Source organism: Diachasmimorpha longicaudata, chromosome 14, assembly GCF_034640455.1.
Source record: "Diachasmimorpha longicaudata isolate KC_UGA_2023 chromosome 14, iyDiaLong2, whole genome shotgun sequence".
Lineage (NCBI taxonomy): Eukaryota > Metazoa > Arthropoda > Insecta > Hymenoptera > Braconidae > Diachasmimorpha > Diachasmimorpha longicaudata.
In genome coordinates, this window is record NC_087238.1 from 5,568,312 (window position 1) to 5,585,623 (window position 17,312).

Sequence of the window (17,312 nt, forward strand, 5' to 3'; positions counted from 1 at the left end):
AAGTGTAACTCATCGTCAAAAATTTCTCACAGTTGAAGTCTTATTTACAATCAATTAGTATATACAAAAAATTGACGAATTAATAAGAATCATTACATTTATTGATAATATCACGACGCTGTGCTTAAATGAGATTTAGATATGGCTAACAGTTTTCTATAGAACTAAAAATATCTTTAATATCCAGTAGATAATGCCTATGGGAAAGTTCATTTAATAAAAAAACGAGCGAATGATAGTAAAATTTTGCAATTAAGTAAAACAAGAAGATAAATCTCTGGAACGTGATTTTATAAATTAGTGAAGCCAGCTTCGGAAAGATCCAAAAAAAATTCCAGACTTTGTTTTTTAGATAAATCGATGCTCCATAAATATTTTGGAATCCACTGAAGTTACGAGTAGTTAAAAAAATAATTTCCAATAGTGAGTCCAAATAGTTTTGTCCTTTTGGTAATTCTCGATAATATCGCCAATGAATGGGGACCAAAGTTTGCGATAAGATTATCAATTCAATAATTTATCCTCTGATTTTCCTCAAATACAAACGATAGAAACAAAGCTTTATTACAAAGACTCCTTGCATCCGAGTCCAGCGGACCAATTACAAATACCTCCAACAGGATCAAAAGACAATTTATTGGGACAAGAGTACTCAGTGGGCACAACCTGGCCCCCCACCATCTTAGCACAAGTGATGAATTTTTTGCATGAAAACGGATGAGCAAATGTTCCCTGATCCAAGCAACCGATTCTTCCACTGGTTGTCACATATATTTTGTTCTTCAATTCGGGTTTCACCGAAATACGCACCTCCTCATCGACATAGTAATCGTAATCAATAATGGCAGGACGTCGGGGTTTGTTGGTAATTCCTTTAGCTTCTTGTGAGCCAGCAGTGGGCCTTTGTCGTCTTCTCGATGGTGTCGTTCTGGTGGTTGGTGCTTCAGTGATACCTTTGAACTCTTCGAGTTTATGCCTCTGTCCACCCCGGTTTCTCGACATTTCTTTACCTATCCATAAGACAATCTCTTCATGTTTATTTTTCATTTTAATACTTTGGTGGTCGTTAGGGAGTTGAACATTGTGAAGTGAAATGAAATCTCAGACGAATGCAATTAGTTTGTTCAGATAAAAATGTCGAAGGGCAAAAAAATGTTGATATATTTGATAACTCAATAAATTATGTGCTATATTCCTCCGATATTTTCCTCTAAACCGACTAATTTAAAAAATATAACGAAAAGCATTTCCTCTAATGTTGCTCTTATCACTTCATTACAGAATTCGTTAGTAGATAGACACAATTATACAAAAACATTCTTCCACTCTAACATTCAGGAAGACAAATGAAGATGATGTAACAATTAATTACGTAGAATTTGTTGAGGAGTCTCTGCACCATCCGGAGACTTAAATGATGATAGTCGAGAGAGTTTTTTTTTTAGATTGTTAGTTGAATGATGAAACGTTGAGTTCTTTCATGGCTGGAGGGAAGAAATCAATTAGAAAATTAATTCAGAGACACAGAGTACCAATACCAAGAGAAACGTGAAAGATAGATAATTATGATGAAAGTAACGTTCATTTAACTTTGATGTAATCCAATTTTTTTTGCAATCCAAATGGCTTTTTAGTGATGATGGTGAGGTTTACCTGTCTCGAAAGAGGCAGCTACTGATGGATCTATCAGGGATACTGCGAGCTCTTGGGCACGACCAGTTTGGTCTGTATTTTCGGTTGTCGGAACTACGAATTTACTCGAATAACGACGATCTGCGGTTTCGTATTCTGGAATTATAATAATTTTTGGTTCAGACGTAAACCTTCCTCTCGAACGAAAAAATGTTTAAGTGTGACTAACCAATAGCATAGCTTTTCAACGTAGTGGGCTTAGCAATGGTGCCAGGTCTTTTCAAAAAGCTCCCCGAGTGTCTCGGGCCTCCCACCTAAACATGACAAACACAGTTAAAAGACTCCATCTCAGGAACCTTCCTGGAACGATAATATTCCTCATCATGATCGATTAGACAAGAAGGTACAGACTAATCGCAAGCGTTAATATAGAAAATATCTAAACTATTCATAGAAGGAAATAGTAGATTGTGCAACCAGGATGCAAAGTCGTATTTTTGCACCCGGGTTACGAATGAGACGTTTTCATTACAACTGTGCGATTAAATTTATATTTTCCTTTTTCTAATTTGAACAAATCGAGACTTCCTTGAACAATAAAGGAGTAAAGGGAAAATAATAAAATTTGGCATAGTTATAATGAAAAAAAAAAACATTTAAGCGTGACATAATCCGAAGCACACACTCTAAAACATTAAAAACAGGACAGTAACAGAAATTCAGTGATAAAAAATCAGAATGAATGTTATTCGAGAAGTAGGCACATTTCTTGTGTTCGACGAAGCCCAACATGTCCCGTAATGCTGCTCAATTATTGAGGCGTTAGGTGACAGGACAAGATCCATCATCTCGGCATTGTTAGACTGTCCACTGTTATTAGCATTTGTGGGGGAAAAAATTGTGTTTATATGTCCAATTGGTCTGAAGATGTGGGACTAGAACTAAGGCTCGTAGAAGAGACCCACAGCAATAGCAATAGGCGTGTTTATTTGCATCAGAGGCATCTTCTGGATTCTATTTATAATTTAGTCGTTTGTTCATCATTTTTTTTTTTGCTTAAACTGACCTCCCCAAGGACTTCTGCATAACTGCTCTCAGCGATGATTTGATCGTCTTCTTTAGTGATTTCCGCTTGAGGATACTTAGGGGTAGCTTCATTGTTTGGATTATCTTCTTCGATTTTTAAAGCTTCTTCTGGTACTTCTGTGGATGGGAAACTTTGCTCGGTCGTCGTACTCGTAGTTTGGCGAGTTCTACCTCGTCCTCTACCACGACGAATTATTCGGCCTTTTGGGGAAGGTGGAGGTGGGACTGGTGTTGTAGATTGTGATGACGCAGTTATAGAAAGCGATTCTTCTGATGATTCTGATGATTCTAGGCGACTTCTGGGGGTATACGGACGTCGGCGAATTGATAAAAATGGACGAGGCTTTCGCTCTGTAGGAGCTGATGTGATTGATGATGATGAAGGGTAATAGCGAACTCTTCCTCGTGTTCGAGCATTTGTCCGAAATCTTTTTAGTGGTATTTCAGGGGTAGGCGGTGATGTCGTGGTAGGGGGGGTGGAGACAGTATTTATTGATGAATATGAAGTAGAAACTATTGATGGAGAAGTTACATGAGTTGATGCATACGGTATTGTCGATGATGCAATAGAACTCTGGACATCTCCAGGGTTGAGATGAGTTACTGAAGGAATTACTTCAGTGGTTGGATTTTGTAATTTCGAAAGTGAATCAGTTCGTTCATCTTGAACGAATGGAATGATTTTCAGAATTATTGTCGATCTGTTTTCAGGAGTTCTATCAATAATATCTGCAAGTGAACCTGTTGAAATTATGTCTGGAGTTTCCGTAGTCCCTTCTTCCATATCATTTATTTTTGAGGTGGTGCCATCAACATCTGGTAAAATTTTTTCTGACGATTCATTAATTTTATTTGTATCTGTCATCAAACTGTAGGGTGTGGTAGATGCTACTGCTTCATAATTATTTTCGGTGGTAGTGGGGGCTTCGGTAGATTCTTCTACTGTGACATTTGATTCATTTAATTGTTCTTCCCTGAAGGTTGTGGTTTCCGTATTGTTTCCTTGTCCATCATTGACATCATTCGTATAGGTTGTGATTTCCGATCGAATGGTAGTTCCCTCATGGCCTTCAATCACTCCTGGAGTGAGAACCATTTCAGTCGGTTGGAAAGTTGTTGTTAAATAATTGTCAAAGAGTCTGGTAGTGGTTGTTTCTGCAGCTGTTGTAAGTTTCGTTCCATCAAGTTCATTATTCCATAGGTGAGAACTCTCTGTAGTAAAAAATTGAGTAGTGACTTCATCGTTTTCAATGGTCGTTGGCATCACATCGGCAGTAATGGTTGAAGCCATTTCCGTAGTATATTCCGCTAAATTAATTTTATCAGTCACTACAGGAACATCGTCGAGGCTTCTAGTTATGAAGAACCCTCTAACAGGGTCATCGCTATTGTGAATCACCACTGAACTTCCTCGGAGTGTCGTTGGCTTCACTGTAGTCACGATATGCTCATTCATTGGAGATGTTGAAGAAATATTAACAATTTCTGTGTTCTGAGCATGCTGATCAGTATGAGTAATAGAATTTCCTCTTCTTCTTACATTTCTTCGTCTACTATTCGTCCAATTGGTGGTTGTTAAGTGCTGGTCAACCTTACCTCTGCGCCTAGAACTTCTCGGTGATGATTCGTTAATAATGTTATTATCACTCACTCTTCTTCTCGACAATCGATTATCCAAAATTTCAGCATCATCAGCTGACAGATGTCCCACGTTCTGATCATTGATAACTTCAATTTTTAAAACAGTACTTGTAATATTAGGATTCAATGCCCCGTGGGGTAAAGTCAGTACAGCAAACTGGTTAATCTTAACTTCCCCACTCCCATAATCATCTAAAATCTTGACCCTCACTTTAATTCCATCAGAATCAATAATATGGGGTAATTTATTTTCAAACTCGTCATTAAGAGAATTGACCTCATACGTTTGAGTACTTCTGACTGAAGTATCAAACGACCTTGTGATTCCATAGTTAGTGTCAATCAGCTGCTTCAATGTTGGTAGATCAGGTTTCTCAGGAATTTCCAGGTTCACCTGAAAAATATCATATAGACAGTGGCCATGAATTCACTGAAAAAAATCATCTCTCAGATGTTCCATTTGCTCTGGAGTGCAGATTTTTTGTATGTATTTTTGGTTCAGTATGGGTTGCCAAAAAAGTGCGACGACACTTTCGACGTTCAAGGTCGAGATCATTGGTCGCCATATTGGTGGTGATTTTTTTTTTTTTTTTGAAGCATAGCTCGTGATTATTATCGTCATGGCAATATGTTACATTCGTGAAGGATGTATTGTTTGATTAAGATGATGAAAATTGTTTAAATATTAGAACTAATTGGCATTTGTTGGAGTCTATTTCATTTTCTACCCACGAGATCGCTGAAGACTGATTCGATCTCGATGGTAGATGACTCAACACTGGGTTCAGTTACAAAATATCGAGCACGTCTTGCAAATACTCGTTCAATGGGTAATGTTGATTTTTCAACTGTTCTTTCAGTTGAATCATGAATTTCATTCAGTAAAAAATATCTCTGTTCCTCGGAAGAGGGATAATCCTTGTCGTAATGAAGGGAATTATCATACGGTATTTTTGTTGCTGATGTTAATGACGAGTATTTAGTTTTAATGAGAATTATCTGTCGTTCTGTTGTTCCAGACTCAACGACTGATGTTACTAATCTTGTTATTGATTGTTTAGGTGTTGATGGGGTATTGGAGGGTGGTTTTTGAGACTGTTGTTTTCTGAGTAATGCATCAGCCACGTAATCAAATTTACGGGCTGGAATGAGGGTTTCAGTGACTGATGATTCGGTTGTCGTTGGCTTTCGAGGGTAGGATCGGCTCTTTGGGGTTTGACTCTGCCAAAAGCCCACGGGTACATTTGACTGCTTCTTTGATGGATTAATTTGGCTTTTTGGTACTGGAAACTTGATGATTTGTTCTTCGTTTTCATTACCCGTGGGCTCTGCTTCATTTTCACCAATGAAACGAGTTCTACCCGATCGAAAACCAACGGCGTTTCCCAGTTTATCGGAGGATTCTTCAGGAGATGAGTCAGGTTCTTTGGAGATTAGAGTGGATGACACTTCTGAATCATAGATTGGAGTCAGTCCAATTGTCGTTGGTGATGTTGTATGTTGACTCCAAAATGTTTGGAGATGTTCATTGACATCAGTGTCATCATTGGCATTGGAGGTCGTTGAAGGTACCGGCCTTCTCCTCACGAATAAACCCTTTCTACGAGAATTTATAACAGAGTTGGTTGGCTCTACTGTTGATCTTCCAGAAAACCTTGAAATACCAAATCTCCGCGCTGATGTTGGAGCTTGTGTGGTTGTTGTTGAGAAGGCCGGACGTTTTCTCACGAATTTTCGTCTCACAAACCTGGAAACTGGATCTGATGATGTTGTACTTACTGGAGTTGTCGTTGGACTTGTTGTTGTAATTGTTGTTGGTTCATCAAGATCAAGTTCTGTCGTTGTAATCGTTGGTTCTAAGAGATTATCGTTGTCTGATGGTCGCTCAGTCTCCAAAGTTGTTTCAATAGTAATTGTCGTTACGTCATTGGGACCCGTGAGCATTGTAGTGGATTCTACTGTTGTATCTTCAAAATTATCGAAGTTTGTTGTTAAATTGTCGATCAGCGCTGTAGTAATTTCGTTTTCTGATGATTCAGTTGGAAGTCCAGTCGATTCCGTCTTCTCCTCAGATAAGAAAATCAATGGGGTAGTGGAGTTTCCGTTATACCTCGAACTGAATAAAACCTCGGGGTCTTCAGCCGTTGGTAATTCATTAGAAACAGTTTCCAAATGCGGTCTAATACGTTTCAGAATTTTTCTTCGTCTTTTCATTTCTATCGTTGGCTCTACTGGCGTGGTGGAAGGAGTGACTGGACGTCTTCTCAATAAAACTTTTCTTTTCAATTGTTTTTTATCCTCCTTCGTGAATTGTTCATTATTTACTGTGCTATTATCTAGAGTTGTGCTACTGAGAGTTGTTGTAATACTCTCTGTTGTGTAATTAGTGTCAGCAGTTTCCGTAATAGTCGTCGAAGCCTCCGTAGGCGTAGATGCAGTTGAAGTTGGAAGAGAATCAGTAGAAATTGATTCTGTAATGGTACCTAATGATTCTGTCTGATTTTTCGTCTCATTTTCGAATTCTAATGGTTCAATTACATTCAACACATCCTCTTGTACTTTGAATACACGAATTTTCGTAATCTTCTCATCATTATCCCCAAGAGACTCAGACCTCGAATGTTTCAAGGCTTCAGAATTGTCCGATGCGATTCGAATTATTTTGCTGTCTGTGGGTCTTCTTCTTCGAGATATCCCAGAGGAACTCGTTGTAGTTTCAGCAGTGGGAGTTGGTCTTGTTCCCCTTCTAGAACTGAATTTCAACGTGGATACGACATCAGGTGTTGATACTGTACTTTTAGGAATTTCTGTCGTCGTTTTTCTTGACGAATATCTAGGTCCCCCTCTTCTCGTCCCCAGTCGCGATCTACTGATTGTCTGAACTTCAGGCTCCACTGAAGCAATCTCATTGGAATTATTCTCCACTGATTGATTGATGTCATTGGATATTGTTGATGTTCTTGTTCGTGTTCTTACCCGATTTTGATACGAACTCGACGACCTCGCAAAGTTTCTCGTTGGTCTGTTACTCACCTTGAGTCTTGATTGCTCAGTTGTTGATGGTGTTGATGACGTTGTTGTTGATGATGATGATGATGAGGCTGTTGTTGGACGTGTTCTTCGGGGATAACCAAAGGGCCTGGGTGAAGACACTACTGAGACTGTTGTCCTTGGTAAAGGAGTTGTGCGAGGGTTTGATGGTGCTGGGAATGTTGTTAGTGGTATATCAGTGACTGAGTTCTCTACCAGTTTTACTGGCTCTGTTGCTGGCTGGTGAGTTGTGCTTATTGTGGGGTTTGTGGCATCGGGGAGAGACTCCGTGGAGGTCATTGGAATCTCTGTTGTGGAGGAGGGGGAGGGGGTTGAGAAGACCTGGGGCTCAGTGGGGGTAAACTCGAGGGAGCTTGTTGAAGGTGATTCTGAAGTTTCTTCGGATGATTTTGAGGGATTTCCGGCCTCACTGGAGGATGATGTTGTACTTCTGAAGCGATGGATGTTGGTATATCTAGAGTTATGAGAATAATTAGACGTTTGAGGGAGATTCTTTGGAAGAGGGAGAGGAAGGGGGGGAATAAATACCTGGATTTTGCAGTAGTTGAGTCTTGGGATGTTTCTTCAACCGATTCAGTTGAAAGTGATGAGGTCTCGGGTTCCTCTTCACTGGGAGAACTGAACAATAAATAATAAATTTATTGAGAAAAAAATAAGGAAGGTGAGGGGTAGTGAAATTTTTTTACTTTATGTTGTGTTGTTTGTGGAAGAAATTTGAGGTGTTTTCTTCTTGTGTGTATTTTTCTTCAATATCGTTGTCATTCCTGTATATAATTCCAGCAATGATTCAATTGAAAACTAGCTTGCAAATTTTCACAGTGAAATGATCGCGTAATATATACGATTCTGCATAATTCACGTACATTACAGAATGATAGTCATTAAGTTTTTATACTTACGATTCAGTCGTTGGTCTCGCTCTCCGAATGTTAACATAATTCGGTGTCACTCGCTTTGGAGAAGAATTTCGTTCTTTCTCATGAACATTACTGACTACCTGATCATCAGATGATGCATCATCGTTGTCTTGTTCAACTTCTTCCTCCTCACCCAGTTCTTCTTCACTCACTGCAGGTTCATTAGTGGATGATCTAGAACAATAATAATATTTTTTAATTGGAAGACTTGATAATTTCACTGTCGACGTACTCGATGATAAATAGAGAAGTCTCTCACCTTTGTCGTGCTATCGTAACATACTGATGTTTATTAGTCCTCCTCAGGCTCTTCACCTCTGGCACCTCATCGAGTCCCTCAAACTGGGATCGCCCAGGGCCATTCTGGAAAGAACCCCTAGAGTTAGCTACCTGCTTCGTATCCTTTCCAGTTGCACCTCCAAATAATTTTGTGGCCTGTCGATTCAACACCCTTTCGTACAGACTCCTACTGATCGTAGCAGGGGTAGCTAGATTTCCCTCAGTGGTATCTCCGGATGTTTTCTCCTGTAGATGCAGTTGTTTTTCGAGCTGCTCGATTCCTCCGGCTTTTTTAATAAGATCTATCAGCTCCTTGAGGACTTTGGGATCCTCAGTGTCCTCAATCTCTCCCTCGTCACCCTTAAAACCTCTAGCTGTCTCAATGGTATCTTCAGTCGTGGTAGCCTCGGTAGTGGTAGTTGTAGTCGTGGTAGGTCTGCTCCTATTAATCGTCTTATACAACAGGGGTTTCGCTGTCGTACTGACCGGTACCTCTTCATTATCTTCAGCAGCATTCACCTCATCATCCTCATACTCATATTCCTCCTCCTCTTCTTCTTCAGATACTGGTTTTACAGTTGTTGTTTTTTTCGTGGTTTTACTTGTGGTACTGGGTTTAGAAGTCGTTGTAGCTGGTGCGGTCTTGACCTTTGGACAGACGACATTGCGTGGATAATCACAGGAATCAGCTGCTTTGTTGAATACCAGACCTGAGGGACAGGTAAACTGATGGGCAACGACTCCAAGACCACCAGGGCCACTGTCCAAACACCAAAAGTATTTCTTGCAGTCTCGAGGATGAGGGAAGAAACCTTCATCCTCACATTTGAAGTCAGATCCTGGATCTGGAGTTGTTGGAGGCTCCGGTGTTGTTATACTGTTGCTGAAGGAGGATGCGTCTTCCTCTATTTTATCTATCTTTCTTGTCTGATCTCGTCGTCGAGTGCCTGAGCGGGATTTTACACGAGTCTTTCGGGGACGACTAAGGGTATTGTGTTCTTCAGATGATTCGGGGGAATCTTCACGATCTTCTGCGATACGTGGGGTTGGGGTAGTAGAACGAGGGGTTGAACGAGAGGTGGAAAGACGCTTTCGAGTCGGCTTTGAACCCGATCGACGTGGAGATGAGTATTTTCGTTCGATGGAGGTATCCGATGTACGTTGACTTCCTTGGGACTTAGTTTTTTTATGGTGCGCTGGTGGCTTTGATCTCTCGGAAGGTTTTCTAGAGATACATATTAATCTTTGTTTGATTGGCTAATTATCCTGGTAATTAGGACTTATGAAAAATTGAGCGGGGACTTTTTATAGAGAATTTCTTAGGCTACGGAAAATAGGATATCATTGTTTATTTTTCTTACGGGCTTCCGGAGAGGAGGGCCTCTTTGGCAGCTTCAATGAGTGGATACGGACGTCCGTGACATTTCCCACGGAAGTCATCATTGTCAATGGACCAGAACATGATGCCTCCCAGTTTCTTCTCTTTGACGTAAAAAGCTTTCACTCGAACTATGTTCTCGTCATCATAACCGACCCATTGATTCGCACGAAAGGCATAGGGACCCATAGCTTTCTCATTTGGCTGGACCACTTCCCATTCATCAGATTTCGCAATATTTTCGCATATCTTAAAGGGGTAGAATAACTTGTATTGAGTCACTGAGTTTAAATTTCAATTTCATCGAAGTTTATCAAGATACATAAAGGTAGTTCTGTAGAAATTGAGCCAGAATATTTTTACTTTATGATTATGGTGATTTAATGGGCCTGGGGGTACGGTGAGACGGGGTGAGACGTAGGAAAAAAAAATTCTTTAAGCCATTCCAAACTCACTTCGTAATATGCCAAATATCCCTTCTCCCTCGTGGCATCTCCTTCTTCACCAGGTCCATCAGCAGGTGCCCCAATGTCTGTGGCATCAGCATTATAAAGTGTATATGATCTTCCGTAGGTTGGTATACCGAGTACAATTTTCTCAGACGTGACATCGTGATTCAACAGATAACTTATGGTATAATCCTGGAGTAAAAAAAAATTGTACAAATTCCATTAAATTTCTGAGTTGAGAGGATACGGGGAAAATTAACCACAAATAGTATACTGACAATAGTTAATTCACTGTCGTAGTTATACTCATTAGCTTCCTCCAATCCGTACAGTGGAGAGTGATGATTGACCGCGGGCTCGAATGCCGAGTGATAGTCGTAAGACAGGAGATTGAAGAAATCAAGGTATTCGTTTAACCTCGGTAAATCGTATCCTTTTTCCAAGTACTCGATACCAGCGGGAATAGCCATTGACAGGAGGAGACGTGGTCTCCCTGTCTTCGAAGACTCTCGTTCAAACTCTTCTCTTAATTCCTGTGAATATTCAAGATTTTAAATTTTTATATTGTTAGGGGTTCGCCCTTTCCCTCCCTCTCTTGAATATTTTTCGATAATTAATCAACAAACCTGGACAAGATCAGCGTAATTATTCTTATCCCGTGGCTTTCCACCGTCCCTGAATGCCGGATATTCCCAATCTAGGTCGAGACCATCGAAATGATTTTGCCTGAGGAATTTAACAGAATTTTTCACCAATTCCCGCCTCCTCTCGGGATCAGCTACCATAGGTGAAAATCTACTGGAGCCTTCATTCCATCCACCAATAGCTAACATTGTCTTCAGATTTTTATTATAGGTCTTGAGACCAGTGAACTTGGCATATCCACCTAAAATCAATTATCCATAAACCTTGATTTTTCATACTCCACCTTCAAATACTTCAGGGCAATTTATCATGCCAATGTTTTCACTACCTTTCTCAATGTCTTGGTATTTGTCGAATGGCTTCAATGTGTTGTCCTTGGTGAAACCACCGAAGGCATAAATAAGATGGGTACATAGGTATGGATTTATGTTCTGCGGTGAATATTTTGCTGTACCTGGCCTGTACACTGACCAATTTGTGTAATAACATATGATTCTCTGGTCACCATTGCCTATGAAAAATGTCCAATTATATTGTGAGAAATTATTTGGAGAAATTTACTAGTTTGACGGAGACATTGAAATGTTTAATTAAATATGCATGATTTTATGCTGGCTTAACTCTCTGGAACGAATAAGTGAAAATATTGAGGCTTCTACACGTGAACGTAAATGGACGGTGGAGAAAACTGCAAGTGGAGAGAGAAATTGAAACTCCAATGGACTTTCGTTTAAAAAAAACATTTTAAATAGTCTTTTATTTTTTATTTTGTTAATGGTGGAGGTATAGTTGTGACATTTTAGAGGCACTCCCGATGAGTAAATCATCGGTATTATTGGGTAATTTTCGTTAAACTACTGGGGTTTATGCATATTTTGTTATTTAGAAACTCCACGAGGTTTTTTAATGATGACTAGATCGTTTGGTGAAGATGGTCTAGAGGTGGTCGTTTAGGGGTCATTATCTCATGTCTCAAATTGCTCCCAATAGATTTATTTTCATTTCTCAAACTTACAGTCGTTGATAGCAGTGAGTCCTATTACCATCCATAGAGCTAGTGTCGTGACCCTCAGTCCCTGCATTAAAAAAAAAATTGGTGGAATAATTACAGGTGTCTTGTTAGTGATAATATCCGTCTCAATTGACTATCAATGTTACATTAATTGTATTGGGCAATGGTCTCCGGAGGAAGTGACACGCCTCGTCGCACGTCACACTCACATTTCTACATGCGTTTTTTTACCTGCAACATCCGTTTGAAAAATCCAGCGGTAAGGGGCCTGTCTGCGGCCCTTTTCCCTCCTTTTTTTTTCCGTTCTGTCGACAAAACGGAATGCGGATATGGATTGTTTCACGAATCAATTGATATTACCGTCGCGTTAAAAACGTGTTTCGTGAGTTGAATAATCACAGGCCCGGGTATGACATGGAAAAAGGTGTCTTTGAACTTTACTGACATTAATACAATATTTTTCACTTATCCCGAGAAAATTTTTTAAGAAATTTCTAATGGAAATGTCTCTCACCATTTCTTCGTAAAATCACTCATGCGCGGAATAATTGTAAAATTATTCTCACAAAAAGAATAACTATAACGTGAAATTCTTTTCAACTCGACACATTTATCGATTTATCTAGAAAATCGCCGTTATTATAAAAAAATGGGAGAATATTTTATTACAGTTGAAGAAATTTTCGATAAATAAGATTTAATTGAGGTTTTTGAATCGAGCAATGTAAAAGAAACTTTGAAATAAACTAATTGTTGTATGAAAAGTAATTAGAGTTAAAAAAAATTTCAAAGACTGTTATTTTAACAATGTTATTGAAGAACTCGCCAACAGTCAAAAGCGATCAACGATTTTACTGCCTCTCTCACCTGAATTAAATTCACTGTCCCTCCTCTGAAAATTACCACTAACTATCCATGTAATTTAAATTTTTTCCTCAACACTACTTCAAGCAAGTAATTTCCATCAATTTTCCACTCCATAAAAATCTAAAAATGTTCTCCCATTTTAAACGCGTTTAATTGTAGAAAAAAATAATCATCGGAAACGATCTAAAGAGTTGTAATGATGATACCAACGAGGAACCGATGACGATGAGGGAATAGCCGTGACACATTAGATGTTACATTTATTATACAGTCAGTAGTGCATGGGGCGATGCCGCACTAGAGACGTTATGCAATTCGTGTGTAAAGAGAAAGCAAGAAAAAGAATTTGAAGAAAAAAAAAATAAAGAAGGAATGGTTTGAGTGAGTTCGAGACACTCAACCACTTTCTCTGGCTGGTGTTTCGGGTCCAGGAGACGTAACTGCCGTTACGTCGTCGTGTGGCACTTCATGCCAATGTTAATTAAATAGCGATTATGATTATCAGCCCCTCCCTCGTCACCGAATGTCCCATAATTGAATTTTAAAAATTATGGGGAAAATAATTGTCGAATGTCGGAGTTGGCAAAAATCATTCTGGAGAATTTGACAAAAAAAAAAAAAGAAAACAAATCTCTTGAATAAAAATAGAGATAAAAATCAATGATTGTTGGTTGAGAAAGTGGAGCATTGCATACCATTGGGACAATTATCAATGTGTGAAATATCGGTTCTTTAATACGTCTGGTAGTGGTTAAGTGGGTTATTATAACAGTGTTGTTTTTACACTTTTTTTTTTCTTGGATAGAATGCTCTTGTGAATATTATTCGTGTGGTTTTATCGTTGACTCTTACTTTGTTACAAATACGGTAATGAACGTGTGGGAGTTTTAATGAATGTAACACGCATTGGAGAGCATCGTGCGAGAATTCACCTGTGGAATACCTGGAGGCTTTGCGTGTATCAATTAACTCGATTACGAAATTTTTCATTGATTCCATTTCTCCGATAGATTGAATATTTTCTTGGAGGTCTCTGCGTTCAGAATTTCAAGTTGAATATGGAAACTTTTCCCTCGTGATTTCTGGTTATTAATCTTAATAAGAGAACTAGGAACTCGTTCTGCCAATAATTGAGAATTCTATGGTTTATAATTAGTGGCTGTCTGATATTGATTTAGGCTATGAAGAGTAATAATCTAACGAACCGTGAGATAAAAATAAGACGAAAAGAAAAATGAACCGTAAAATGACGTAATATTTTAGTTGTTTTACAACAATTATGTCCATCTCTTGGCTTCCTTATTATTTAAATCATGGACATTTCTTAAATATCAATGAAAGTTCAATTTCATATTGCGAATTTTTATTATGTTTCAGTAAGTTGTAGTTGAATGAATATCTGAATGATAATAAGAGTTTATTTATTTCCTACGATGTAATAGTCTTCTTAGACCCGTTGGTAAATTCCTGTTTAAAAGTAAAAGTGAGTCAGATCTCTGGTGGCCAAGTCGAGCCTCTTGAGAGAGCGGTAAGACCTGAGATCAGGATTTTATACATTTCAAAATACCTTTAATAGTTATCGAAATACACGAATCCTGAGATTATGAGAATAATCAGATGAATTTAATATTCGCGAAACTCTCACTTATTGTACAAATAGAAGTATGAAATTCTATCATTGATAATTTGCATCTTTTGAAACCCACGCGGTTTGTTGGCCGAATGACCTTGGAAATCACAGCTCTCTGGCATTCTGGTTTCTTTTCAAGACGACGAAAGGTCGAGGAAATACTTATGCCCGGCTACATGTGTCTCTTAGAGGGGGTGGGGGAAGAGGAATCAACAAAAAGTGAGGATGAACCGAAAAGAGTTGGAATTTGTTTGTCACAAAAATTGAAACCGGATTTGTTGGGTACATTCCAGGGGGAGTTCAAGTCTGAGGGTTCAATGCAACGTGAAATAATTTATCGTGAGGTTTAATAATATTTCGTGCGTTAGGTGAACGCTGAAAAATATTAAAAATATTTAAGTTCCTGGAAGAACTGTCAATGTGTGAAGAAATGGGAAGCTTGAGGCTTTAATTCTTGAAAGCAATAAATGCCCGAAGGCGCTAGAGAAAGGTCAACCAGCTGGCCGTCCTCGGGAATTTCAATTTTATTTTATCCATATTTTAAAAGAACAGCAACAAACTTTCGTTGCAGCTCGACGTGTTCTCCTTTCACGATTTATTTTCTTATCGATTTTATTCATATGTAAAGGAATTTATTGGTTTTTTTGTGATTGGGAAGGTCGATCACTTTTCATTAGCGACGTAGGACGATCGGCGGGTGGTGACGTAAAGGTGGGGGATGGTAATTACAGAGGTTCATTCGCAAGAGAGACAATATTGCGGTGGAATATGCGAGAGTGAGAATAAATCGTCGTATGGTTTTTTCGCGAAAAGTTAACGAAGATTCGGCTAGAGAGGTTCTACCAAAAATCGAGGTTAAAGCCTATTTCTTTCGTTAGAAAATTTTATTAAATTTCTCTTGACTTTTTCTTTCAATTTCTTCAACTTATACTTCCCGACAATATTTTGAACCTATTTTTCTCGATTATTCACTGCTATTACAGTTGATTGATCATTATTCATGAACATGGCTGATTTCAGCAAATCATCATTGACAATTTATTGAAAATTTCTCTCTAACGATCCATCATCGATTGTCATCGTTCGAGTTAATGACAAATCGGAACACGAGAGTCGTATCATTACACAAATATTTTTTTCAACTAATCACAGGAGGGATTCCGTTACAATTAATCAATATTAATGAAGTAAGGAAGGTCGTGGGGATGATCTCTTCCTAGATTACATACTTATTTCCCTTATAAATAAAAGATCATCGGTCTAGCTTTCACTGTTCACTGGAACTACGCACGTGGACGATTGACTACTTTTCTTTTCCTCGAAAGCCACCGATAGTATTTTTTTTTTTTTACAAACATTACTTCTTCCTAATTATTGTTATTTCCGCGGCATTAATTTTGCGTTAAACTACAGACCCAGAGAGCTATTCTGTTATACAATTGTGTTGATTTTCTAAATCATGAAAACAGTCAGCATCTGTCATTTAGTTTTTTTTTTCATCATGATTGTAGAACAATTTAGAAATCATTATTTTTTGTGAGAGAATGGAGTTTTGTCATTACGCTATGATTTTGCAATGTTAGTCCCTCAACTTTGGGAAAACAGTAAGGTTTTTCACATGTGGGACAATGGAAATGAGACGGTAATGAGGTGTTTCTATACTAATTGTTGCTTATTTACACATTGATAACAAATTACAAAATTTTTGTTATCAGTTATTCAATTAAATTTGGTTGGAAATTCATGAATAGATATGTTGAGAAGATTGAAACGAAAGGATATCTTTGATTTCCATATGAATGGTCTTTCTGGGGTCTTGAGGAACCCCAGTCACTTGGGAAACATTAAAACTTCATCATTCAAAAATTGGGCAAAAAAAAATTCTTCATTGGGAAATTTCCGTATACAACGCATAATTACATGGCAATAAACAATTCTAACGGCGAAATACATCCGTTACAATACCCTTTCAAGGCTGCAATGAAAGTTCATCCGTTGTCTCAACCGAGCTCAAACGATTTTCATAACTCAATGAGGAAATGAAGTGAAAAAAAATTCACCCTGAGAGAAGAGAAAATAATTTTCCCAGGGTATTGGAATTTTTCTTCACCTTTTTCCAGGAATAATTATCTCTCGTATGAAGAAAATACTCGGGAATAAAATACATAATAAATTTTTAATTAATAATTATCCATTCACTCGATTGATATTCCTTCGTGTTGGAATGTTTTTATTTGAATTGAGAAAATACACTTACCCAATCCATTATGGATAATGATTTCCTCCTATTTTATGATGGGAATTGAATCACAATATCTTCATGATAACAACTGAACACGAAATTTCACTTAATAAATTAATGATTTTATTTTCTGTGACGATTTACCGTTGGTAGTGGGAATAAATTGATTAGAACAACTAGTAATAATTTAATTTTTTTTTAAATCACTGATTTTTATTCGGATATCACAGAATTAAAAACTTAAGTCGAGAGTAAATCCCTGTCGCATGGACGAAAGCGCTAGACAGCACTGTTACTTTCATGGATGTTCATTGCCGGCTCAACCCCACCTCTTAGTTGCCCCACCAGGGTACCCACATCGTGATCCTGCCAGTTTCCCATTCCAAACGTTCATCCGAAGTACTGGGGCACGTTCTTTAAACGATGAGAGAGGTGAAAGGAAGACATTTTCTTCCCTATTGAATATTTTTAGATGTTATATAC

At 38.3% G+C, this 17,312-nt stretch overlaps 2 protein-coding genes across 5 annotated transcripts in view; one reads left to right on the forward strand and one right to left on the reverse strand.

The window, feature by feature from the left end:
- The window catches only part of LOC135169256 (uncharacterized), a 187,305-nt gene that overhangs the window by 1,568 nt on the left and 168,425 nt on the right, over window positions 1–17,312 (forward strand). The gene's annotated exons all lie outside the window — the stretch shown is intronic.
- Cht6 (Chitinase 6) lies at window positions 28–17,128 on the reverse strand. 3 transcript variants are annotated; one of them, XM_064133665.1, is made up of 15 exons: window positions 16,845–17,127; window positions 12,094–12,154; window positions 11,407–11,589; window positions 11,060–11,319; window positions 10,712–10,966; window positions 10,440–10,625; window positions 9,968–10,233; window positions 8,587–9,831; window positions 8,310–8,501; window positions 7,939–8,028; window positions 7,393–7,864; window positions 2,699–4,753; window positions 1,862–1,946; window positions 1,654–1,788; window positions 28–1,010 (listed from the first exon to the last, which is right to left on the reverse strand). In XM_064133665.1, the coding sequence occupies exons 1-15, from the start codon at window positions 16,851–16,853 to the stop codon at window positions 565–567; spliced, it is 5,940 nt and encodes a 1,979-aa protein (XP_063989735.1). In that variant the 5' UTR covers window positions 16,854–17,127; the 3' UTR covers window positions 28–564. The 3 variants fall into 3 exon arrangements, with proteins under 3 accessions (XP_063989735.1, XP_063989733.1, XP_063989734.1); XM_064133663.1 differs by having other exon boundaries at window positions 6,139–7,864; XM_064133664.1 differs by lacking the exon at window positions 28–1,010 and adding an exon at window positions 1,018–1,484 and having other exon boundaries at window positions 6,139–7,864; window positions 16,845–17,128.

Bases quoted from the DNA above. Each gene is read 5' to 3' on its own strand.
- Cht6 (XM_064133663.1), bottom strand. The intron at 8,502-8,586 runs GTGAGAGACTTC...TTATTGTTCTAG, and splicing joins GTTACGATAGCACGACAAAG to ATCATCCACTAATGAACCTG. The intron at 7,865-7,938 runs GTATTTATTCCC...TCATAACTCTAG, and splicing joins TCAACTACTGCAAAATCCAG to ATATACCAACATCCATCGCT.